We start from the raw sequence: 11,436 nt of genomic DNA, 5'->3' as shown, positions 1-11,436 counted from the left end.
AATCAGTAGTTACTGTTAAAATAGCCATTGTTTGAAGTTTGTATAGAAAAGACATTTTTTATAAAGAATTTGTATCTGTATGGACAATCAAAAGGAAACTCTAATAAGGAGCACTCTACTGGAATGTGATTCTTGTAATAATATTTGTAACTGCTACATCAAAGTAAAAAGTTAAAAAGATAAAATAGGAGGGAATAATGACAAGGACAAGTTAATTTAAAACCTCCAATTATGGTAATTCTGTACAATGAGGCAGGTTATTTCTGGCATTACTGAAAACAGTAATGAGAAAATAGAAAAAATGCTAAAAACCAGAAAAATATCCAAAAGACTATGGATGCTACAATTCAGTAGTAGGTAGGGAAGAAAAAAAAAAATTTCCTTTTACCTATCTGTTACGTCGTTAAAACATTAAGCTAACCATACAAATTCTTCCATTGACTTCAATGAAGACTATGCAATCATCAAGATCCCCCAATATCCAGACCAGGTTTAGAAAGGATACAGAAACAAATATCAAACATTCTATATACATGTACTATGACTTGACAAGGTTATTTGCAGAATACAAAATAAACAGAGGCCGTAGGAAATGACATACCTGAGTACAAGGTTGAAATATATCTTATATTCTTTCAGATATAAATACAGCTGCCTTACAACCAGCTTTAATAACATTACTTAAGAGGTTATAAGCTGGTGCTAGTTCAGCATCATGTTCCAAGCCTGTGTCATGGTGCTCCATTTCATCATCCCTAAATTTCTTTATTACTTCTATCAATTCCTTGTGTTCCTCTTCCCCCAATGAAATCAATTCTCGCAATTGTGAATTGTAGTGGTCAGTGATGACAGATTCAACAGCTACAGTACATGCCATCGCTCCCTCTTTTCCAAGCAATGCTGTTCCTGTAGTAGACATGAGAAAAGAATTCTAATGTAATTAATTTTTGTGTAACAAAAGTTATTTTTCTTATGAATCGTTACATACCTATAATTACTAGCATTAATGCTTTTAAAATGTTTTGTTTTGCTAAAACCCATATTAATTGCCAAAATTCCTATTTGTGAAAGAGCAAGCTACTAAGCCCCCCACTAATTTATCGATTACTACTCACACTTGAATTCATATAAAAAAAATAAATTTTTAAAATGCTTTGTTTCACAACAACCACTATTAATTGCCAGAATTACTATTTATTCAAGACAGAGCAAGTTACTAAGCCCCAAGACTAATTTCAAACAACCAAAATCTGACTTACATCACCTAGCATTAACAAAGTACATAGCTGATAAGAAATTGTGAACACAAGACAAACCATAAGGTAGCTGAAAATTAAGAGATTTGTATCTGTATACACCTGGAACTATACCAGGCCACCTGCTACTTGTCAGAGGACAAGATAGAGTGGGAAAGACTTATATTCCCACAAATTATTCACATGTCAAAATTAGTAGTAACAATTGCCTAACACTTAAAGAGAACAAACCCACAAAGTCTACATTATGCCAGATTGCATTATGAATTAAGGATATGAATGAAGATGATTTGAATAATCTGGTTTCTGAACTTTATAAAAAAAATTTGTCCCACTGCTACCAAAAAACTCAAAGAATAATGGTTACCTTCCATAAATAAAAATTTACAAACAGTTTAAAATCTACAAATAGCAGTCATTTAAAACTGTACCAACATCCATTTTAAAGTTTAAAAGAACAAGAGTTGGAAGAGCTTTGATCTCGTAAACATGCACCTTGGTCATTGCTACTGTAAGCCTTCACAGTTACATGCCCCAAGAAAATAAGCGATCCACATCACTTAATAATTTGGGATGAAAAAGCTTGTGTCCGCCATAAGGTTTTGGGTCTTTTTCTTATTATGAATTTAAAACCCTTACTAGAGAGAAAGAAAAAAAAAAAAAAACTCTTTGGAGTAGGCTACAACCATAAAATGGCCAAGGCTTGAAGGACCCATTTGAGAAATATGGTACTAACAGTAGTAGTGGAATTAATAGCTAAAAAAAATTGGGAATCATCCTGAATAACTGTAGCTAAAGGCAAAATTGCAATCTTACAGGAATTAAAAGATTCATTTTATATGAAACTATAACTTAATGATACCACTGAATGTAAATCTGCACAGCTTTTTTCCAAGATGGAGGGTTACCAAATTGTTATATCTGCTCAAAAGCATCCTCTAACAGTACTAGATCATTCTATGTGATGGGTTTGCATTAAAAACTGCATTTGTTCTACAACAACCATCAATTGAGAGCCAAAGCAGAATTTTAGGTGAGAAGACACTAGTCAGCAGTGCAATGTCCAATGAATCACAGGAATCAGGAGCCTAGTTCTCTGCATGCCTTTAGGGCAATGCAGGATAAAGACAATGGACAGGTATCTTGTCAGTCTGACTTAAGATTTGCACTAGTCACAACTCCTCATAACTGCATCTGACAAGAAATACTCACTTTTATATAGCACACAAGCAGATAACACAAAGCTCATTGTTAGATTAATATTAGAGGGTTATGAGGGCGAGGAGAAAGAATCCGCAACAACTAACATCAATAGCAATGATAGGGCCACCAGCCATCAAAAGACAAGTGTTAGCATCTCGAACAAGTGTTTGCTTCCTTCTGTACTTTGAAGGCCAGAGATGTAGATACTGCCCTGATTTCATGATGCCTTACTTGAAATTTATGCTTATGAGTGACTGACTATGTAGTGCCCTTGTAATCTATCAATATGGCTTCCCAATGTCATTAAGATAGTATATTTGGATAAACACTTCCATCTCTTGTGTCAGTGACAAAAAAAACCAGTAAGAACCACCCTTCTAAAGAACGGTCTGGTCTTCTGAAGATAAATCCTTACAACACTCACTATCTCAAAAGACAATATTCTTGTTACCTAGATGTACTGGTAATTAGGGGATAAATTAAACTGAAAACAACTCACTGAGCTGTCTTCCAGGTACTGGTACAAGGTAGTACCAACACCCGCAAGACAGTTCAGGGAGTTGTTGACATTTCAGGTGTTGTTTTCAGTCTTGATGGATAGATCTTTTAGGGAAGCCTTCTCTATGGGCTCATGCAACTGACCTAAAAGCTAGTTTATGACATGTGAGAGATTCTGTAATGTCGTTAAAAGCTTCCTTTCTATAAACTCCAGCGCATCCTTAGTAGCTCATTAATGGAGTTAAAAGTTCAAACTTGTGACAGAGCCAACCTGTAAACCATGACAGCTGCAAGATAATACCCTAGTCCGAGTACTATTCTATGTGCTTACTATAAGATGCTCTTTCTGGTAGGGTCAAATGAGCCTCTGAAGAGCAATCAAATCATTAAGTATATCCAGAGAGGGATTACAAGATCCTCCCTGCCTTAGGTCAGAAAAGTTCGAAACTTTTTAGTCTTGATGGCTGGATATTTCAAGGATCACAGGCATTTCTGTAATCACAGGTGCAAGGTAAGATGTGTGCTGGACTCTTCGGGACAAAGCTTATGCAGCACAGTTTGCAAGTAAATTACTGTCTGAATACCTACTCTATTTTTCTCAGGAGTATCTGCTGTGATGTCGCAGACTTGTAATGTACAGTTGCCTCAAAGTATTTCCTTTACCCCCTACCCTTATGTTTCATGAAAATGGTATGGTAACACCACAGTTATGGGAATGAAAGCCTATTTGTCTTGTAACAACGGACGTGAATGATCGAGCTATTGGTACACCAATGCTCATATTTTCTAAATACCACTGTAAAAATATGTTAATGATATAAGAATATTAATTCACATTACAAGTGAAATGAGTTGGTGTTAAATAAATAGAAAAAATATGGTAACAGTGTAATGAAAATAGCAATGGTAAAAAATCATATTCATTCCTGATTAAGCATACAACTTTAGTTCATAGTAGAGATCTGAGGTCAATTTCAGAACAATTATTTGAATGGAAATACACTTTCTATTTAGATAATCCATCAATTTATAAAGTAATGAGCTTATAAACTGCAAATTTCAAGACCTATAAATATAATTTCATAAGGGCAATTATGATAGCCATTGAGAGGTTATGATATGGAAAGCTTGGGGTAAAATTAATAATAGCCAACCCCACATATAAAGGAACAAAGATATCCAGTGTATCACTCATACTTTCTTTTTTATATTCAAGCCATGTCTCACCAGAGTAGCCTAGATGGTAATTGAACTCAAGTCATCAGAGTAACAACACACCTTAACCATCCTGATGGCCTTTATATCAGTGGTAGATATGGTTGCACACCAATAAATTCAGTACATACTTGGATATGATGAGAGAGAGAGAGAGAGAGAGAGAGAGAGAGAATTATGGTTGGTTTATTTTTTGTCAATTTGACAACAGATTGTAATCATCAAAGAATCTGCAACAGGAGCAGAATTGTAGGCATGAGAGACTCTGGCATGTCTTACAAATGTATTGCAAAAGAATTGGGAATTTCACTGCCAACAGTTCGGCTCTACTTTGGCGTCGAAGATGGGAGGAGTCTGGAAACCTCAATGATAGGCTAAGAAAAACTACCCCAGAAGAAGAGAGGGCAATTACTGAGGTAGCCACACAAAGCCCTCTTGCAAATGTAGCTGTCATAAGCTGCTAAAAACATTTTACGTAAAACATCCTTGAGGGACGCGGACTTGAGGGGCTTGAAGGAAGGGCCCGCATGCCACTTCAATACTACATCCAGGTTCCAGGAAACCACTGTTGACTTCTGCTTGGATGTATTGAAAGATTTCAGTAAGTCATGAAGATCTTGATTCGCAGAAAGATCCAGGTTACGATGCTTAAACACAGAGGAAAGCATGCTCAGTAACTATTAATCGTGAAGATGAGAGGTTTTTAAGAGGTTCTTCAATAGTGGAGAAAATCGGCAATCTGGGCTACAGATGTCTCAGAAGATAAGATGTGATATCTGAAGCACCATCTACAGAAGACTGCCCACTATGACTGGTAGATGTTGCTAGTAGACTGGCGTCTGCACCTTGCAATAGCTTCCACAGCTGCTCTTGAAAATCTCCTTGCTCTGACGAGTTTCCTGACAGTCTGAAGCCTGTCAGAGAGAGCGTGGACAACCCTTGGTGAAGTGTGATTGTCTGAGTAGCAACAGTCTTTGGGGGAGCAGTTGCGGGAAGTTTACCAGAAGACGAAGAAGGTCTAGAAACCATTCCTTTATGGGCCAGAACGGAGCTACCAGTCATTGAGACATTACTGTGAGCCATGATCTTGTTCAGGACTTCCCTAACTAGGCTGAAGGGAGGGAGGGTGTAAAGATCCAGGCCCTTCCTTGTATTGCAAATAAGTCTGTTAGGGATCTCCCCCATAATCTCCGCAGTTTGGAGCAAATCCTGTCGTCCAGAGTACATTCGGTGGGATGCACTTGCCTCCGCCAGCTCAACTCTTCTGCCAGGACATTAATTTCCCCTAAATGAAGCTGAAGCAGATGATGAGTGTTACTTGATGCTGATGACTCGACAGGAGTAGCTCTCTTGCCGTCTGAAAGAGGGAAAAGGAGTGCACTCCTCAGTTTCTTGATGCAAGACAAGGTCATGGTGTTGTCAGCATGTACAACCACAGTCTTGTTGTACACATACGAGGAGAACTGACGTAGGCCCAGATGAACAGCCTTCAACTCCTCAACAATGACGTGGTGTCATTTCTTCTGGAGACCATGTCCCCGAGACCTCCCAAGACCCTATGAGAGCTCCCCAGCCCAGATCCGAAGTGTGCAAGTAAAAGTCCAGGTCAGGGTTGGGAGGAAGAAGGTGTCTCCCCTGTGAATACCTTCTTCCTGGCAGCCACTATTTGAGAACTGATTTTATCCCCTGTGTGATAAGAAAAATCATCAAGTCAGGTTGAGTCTTCATGTCCCAGTTGGCTTTGACGAAGAATTGAGGATTTCTCACATGTAACCTGCCCAATGGAACGAAGGTCTTGATTGAAGAAAGCGTTCCGAGCAGACTCTTCCTATTGCAGAGCCAAGCAAGACTTGCCCGGTCTCGGGGTGTGCATGATATACAATTAGCCCGGCCCTTAAGGGTTAATATACTGTATTTGCTACTTAACACTGTAACTCATGTTGGCCTAGATGTCAGCCTAAGGAACAATCTTACATTACAACTGTCCTGCACAAATTCCCCAAATTAGAAAAAATCATAAACCTTAATGCTCCTACAATACATAACAGAACATAGGATAAGTCTATGATCATGGATCACTGCTATGAACCTCCATGATGTCAGAGCCTCTAGAGACTGCTAACATCCACTACATCTGGTGTTTCACCATGTAAACAATCCTTCCTTCTGAAAAGCCATGGTAGTATCTTCTATAATAATTTGCTTGCTAAATATCACCAGTAACAATGTCAAAGGCACAAACACAAGGTAGCTAAGCCTCCTGCTGGCAAAAATATTTCCAGAAGTAGAATCAAACTCCTTTAGAAATTAAAAGGGGAATTTCTTTATTTTCAGTGAATAAAGAAAATAAAAAAAAGGTAAGGCAAAGATAAGTGATAGAGAAATTAGTAAAGAAAAAATAAAATTCAGAATACGCCACAAACTCTGGGAACTCCTGTCACAAGCAGCTAGCAGCTATCAGCTGGCCCCACACACACAAGAGCACTAAGGCATCTGGCTGTCTTGAAAACATGATATTCCAAGAGAGGACATAACTGAAATGTCTGAAGCATAAGGCATTATGGATCATCATCACCTCTTCAGATATATCATTGCAAAACATTTCCTAACTCTTGACATTATTAGTCATCATGCTTTATAGTGCTGTAGAAAAAATTTGCAGTCGAGGTAACAGCAAGTACTGCTTAGCACTCAAAATCCTGTCAAGGTAACGGCAAGTACTGCTTAGCACTCAGAATCATGTACTTACTATCATAATGTATCTGTACTACATGAAAGAAAGAAAAAAAAACGTTTTGGTTATACACGAGTTCAACCACATTTACTGCCAGTAACCATACCAATTAATGACCAAGTACGTACATATATCCCTTAAGCGTCTTGTACAAAGGACAACTGGAAAGGCAAGTCAAGTGTGCCAGCAACTTGCTACAAGTTACCTGCCATGAACAAACATCTTAGCACAATTTTTGGAAAATTTAATTATGCAAAGTTGAGAAACAATACTGTATACCAGAAAAGGATGTTATGCAAATACATAGATCTTAAAAAAAATAAAAATATTAGCAATAACCTTTACAAAATAAGTCTTTACTACAATTAGATAACCACCTTTACATGGTACAAAACTTTTTTTTTTCTGGAAACAAGACAATGGTAACTTACCTGCACCTAAGACGAAGCCAGCAACATTCCATATAGGAATAAGTACTGTTGGCCTCACTCTGTATTTTGGTATCAGTTCCTCAAATTTGGCTTTGTGTTCTTTTTCTTGGTCCCACATATGCTGAATTACTGGGCCAACACTAGTTTTTCCTAAAAAGAAAAAAAGTATTAATGAACATTCAATACCATAAATAAACTAAACAAAAAAAAATTAGAATCACTTAAATTAAGACAGCTGTGAACAAGAGTCTGGGACTATGAAAAACTGCACACGAAAATGGAATACAGAAGATCTAACAATGAAAGATGAAGAGCAAATTTTTATAATCCAGACATTATGCAATTCTCATATCTAAAAAGGACTTAACCTGATGAGCTGCCATGCATAACATTCATTCCTGAATGTGGAACATTCGTTATTTTTTCATCTAGATGTCCCTTCACCATTCTTTTCATCAATCAAACACATGAGACAACTGTTAAAAAGAAATTTCAGTAATTTACACAATAGCTCCGCCACTAATAATTTTGATATTTTTCTTCTGATGAATTACTTAGTGCTATATCTAAAGCTGACCATTTTTTTTGAGGAGGAACAGTATTTTTACCCTATTTGTTCACCTTTCCAGTCTTGGGGGACCCACAGTGGGAAACTGGGGTTTTGGGTGGGGAATGAATTAAAGAATCCGTTTTAACATACAAATAATGGCACATGTCGAATTAGCAATAAACAAGGCCACCAGCTAACCTAAACAAACCACTTAACCTAACCTAGTAGCTGTATCCTTATCTAGCGGGGGGGTGAAGCTGCGACCCCCCCTTACACAGCCATATTAAATATAAGACAGCCTAAAACCCTTTGTGTACTTAATTAGGTTGGAGGGTAAAGGTGAGCTGCCATCTTTAAGAATGCATGGAGCCTATGATACAATACTTTAAAATGCAATTTAAAATAGGCAAGAGCCAAGTATCCAACAAACTGATCCTTTCGACGACCGTATTTAGGCAACAGATTCTTCAAATCCCACCACCGCCTCTCAATAGTATTAGTATGAGCTCCAGTGTGCGGGTCCACAAAGTTCAAGGAGTGGTTGACACTTAAATAAAGGAATCTCTCCTCATTTAGGCAATCATATGCCTTCTAACAGTCGGAAATGATGGTAGTGCCAGGCTCTATATAATCCCTTATCACTGTTAAAAGTGTCACCTTGTCCCTACTTTCTACAAGAACAGCAATTGAGACAAGAACTTGGGAAAAAATCAACATAAATTGATGTCAAAGTACATGGTAAATGAGAAACCGCACCAGAAGTTGAAGGTTCGCACGCCTCCATGGCTCTCAAAAGACTGAAAAATTAGTGATGGAAATTGTGTGAAAAGTGTCGAACAGTGTTAGTTTCCTAGTAAAACTGTCACCTGATTGGGTATTCAAGTCATGTGATTCTAGTTTTGTTAAAATGCTAGTCCCAAGTAAAATGTGGATAACCATCATTAGTTAAAAACTATGACGTTAGGGTGACGTCTTGCTACGTAGAATACAGTCGATGATGTAATAATGACAATCTATGTTTTTAACGTACAAACGAACAAACGAGAGCTCAGTCTGAAGAGGAATTTGAGAGAGTTATGAAGTCGAAGGACTTAGTTTTTTTTCAGGTGGGTCAAATTTAATTTGAGTTTTTTAAACCACTTCTGAACCTAGCACCGCTAAGATTTATATATCAAACGAAACCTTGGACTTCCCTCTTTTTAGTGAAAGTACTTAAATTTGATAACTTGCTGGCGGAGCAGACGGTAAGAATTACCGAAATTTCAAAAAATTTAAAAAATTACTTTTACCTTTATTGTGAGCTCCAGTGAATACTGAAAGAACCTACAGTATATATTCATTTTACTGTCATTCCCTTTTTTCTTACTTGCTACAAGCACACAATCATTTTTTGCTCGTTGCAGGCATACCCTCATTTTTTTATTGTTGCAAGCACACCCTCATTTTTTGTTCGTTGCAAGCATACCCTCATTTTTCTGCCTGTTGCATTCATACCCTCATTTTTCACTTGTTGCAAGCATACCTTAATTATTCGCTGTTCAAGCATACCCTCATTGTTCACTTCTTCAAGCATACATACTATCATTGTTTGCTTGTTCAACCATACTTTCATAGTTTGCCTGTTCAAACATACCCTCACTGTTTGCTTGTTCAAGCATACCCTCACTGTTCACTTGTTCAAGCATACCCTCATTGTTCACTTGTTCAAGCATACCCTCACTGTTCACTTGTTCAAGCATACCCTAGCTCATTTTTCACTTGTTGCAAAGCATACCAACAATTGTTGCAAGCTTACCCTCATTCTTTTCACTTGTCATAAACACATTGCAGCAAATCCATCTTCCGAGATACTTATTAGATTACATTACTTAGTGGATGTGTTGTCGACACACTCCCCCAAACATATGTACTATATATGTATTTTGCACTTTTATATGCCTTGGTTTGGCATGTAAAGTATGTGTGGTTATTTTTAGTCATCTGTTAAAAGTTCTAACTACAGTGGACAATACATAATGTAACATTATAACAGGTATATTACATAATTATAACTTGTTAAAAGTTACCCTTAAATAGTAATTTTTAAAAAATTTTAAGTGTCACGCCTTTGTTCATTTGTAATTCATTTGCTCAGAAATTCTGAAACGACATGGATATATGTAATGTGCCTATACGTATTTCAGAATAAGCAGTCCCATCACTACTGCACATCACCATTAATGAAGCATATAAAAACAGTTCTTTTCAACAATTTTTTTAAGTGATTTATTTTGTCCACTAGCTCCGAAATTCTAAGATCTGTGGTTAAAAGCAGTATAAGCACAATCCCTCATGTGAATTTTCTAATAAAGTGATCACGCCAATAGTATTGGTTTACTGTGCAAGCACATGCTCTGAAATCCTAAGACCTGTGGTTAAAAGCTGTGTAACTGTCTCCTTGAAAACTAAAACAAAAACAAACAAAACAAACACGCGAACAGTAAAAATCTAAAGATTTAAAGTAATACTAACACTTATATAAATAAATAAACACAGTAAGTAAATCTTTATAAACTTAACTTACCTAGAACAGCCATCTGTCCTGCATAAATACGATCTGCACCCAGCTCCCCTGCATGATCCACTCTAATAATACGATCAATAACCTCTCTATTTCGGGAAGTCCTTGTACTGTAGAGTCGTAACCCTTGTCTTAATGGCTGATGTAGAGTCATACTTGAAAAAAAAAATGGTAGATAATTACAACAATGTAAGACAAAAGGTCTACTGGCTAAGTTTATTAAAACTAACTCAATAACACTACGTACAAAAAAAGTTTAAAAGTACGGCAATGCAATGTAGACTCTTAATGCGGAAAGGGAATGGCTTCATTCAATAATGTGAATATTGTACTGTGGCTGCCCTTGAGGCCAGAAAACATCTAGGGCTCCACTCAAGCTCTACCACACTGCTCAATGGTAAGACATTAATTTCTTCTCCTGGTAGCGGAGGTAAGGTTTTGATGGTGACTACCTCCTTTCCTATTCCCGTTCCCTCCCTTCCTGGCCATAGCTGGGGTAGGAGGGAGAAAGGGCAAACAAGCAAGAAAGATTTCCATCCTTTTTAGAAGGTGAAGCATTGGTTACTGGTCTGGGTTTGGGGGAGTAGATTTCCTCCTGAACTCATGCCATGCAGTCTCAGAGCTGGTGTGTACAGAGAAGGGATGTATCAAGAATCAACAAACTGCTGGCACATACACAATCTGGGCACTGAGGATGAATCACACAAGTAGCCAAGACACGCCTAACCAGGTATACTTCCAGCAGCACAGGACGAAGAACTATATGCACTCAGTTTTTTGTAAACCAGGTACATGTAGGGTTGCACAGGTTCTGCTCAACATGTTTCAAGAGAAACACAGGGAGGAAGAGCTAACCCCAATGTTTGCACATGCCCAGTCTAGAAACATGAGTCTGCACAGACAACATGCCACGCTGGCTCAACTAGGTGTACTTCCAAGGAAGCACAAGGAAGCCTACCCACTATATATGAATATGGTAGCCAGGGAAT

The 11,436-nt window shown here is 37.7% G+C and overlaps 1 protein-coding gene across 2 annotated transcripts in view; it reads right to left on the bottom strand.

The window, feature by feature from the left end:
* Positions 1-518: 518 nt before the first annotated feature.
* The window catches only part of LOC135212999 (5-demethoxyubiquinone hydroxylase, mitochondrial-like), a 45,777-nt gene continuing 34,859 nt past the window's right edge, over positions 519-11,436 (bottom strand). Inside the window, exons 1-3 of one of the 2 annotated variants that reach the window (XM_064246778.1) lie at positions 10,451-10,603; positions 7,338-7,487; positions 519-906 (exon numbers count right to left, since the gene is read on the bottom strand). In XM_064246778.1, the coding sequence (XP_064102848.1) occupies positions 626-906; positions 7,338-7,487; positions 10,451-10,601 (582 nt within the window). In that variant the 5' untranslated portion in view covers positions 10,602-10,603 and the 3' untranslated portion in view covers positions 519-625. Of the gene's footprint in view, positions 907-7,337; positions 7,488-10,450; positions 10,604-11,436 lie in introns of those variants that run through there. The other variant, XM_064246777.1, reaches the window with a different exon arrangement.

This window comes from Macrobrachium nipponense, chromosome 42 (genome assembly GCF_015104395.2).
Source record: "Macrobrachium nipponense isolate FS-2020 chromosome 42, ASM1510439v2, whole genome shotgun sequence".
Classification (NCBI taxonomy): domain Eukaryota; kingdom Metazoa; phylum Arthropoda; class Malacostraca; order Decapoda; family Palaemonidae; genus Macrobrachium; species Macrobrachium nipponense.
This window is presented reverse-complemented; position numbering and strand designations above follow the sequence as displayed.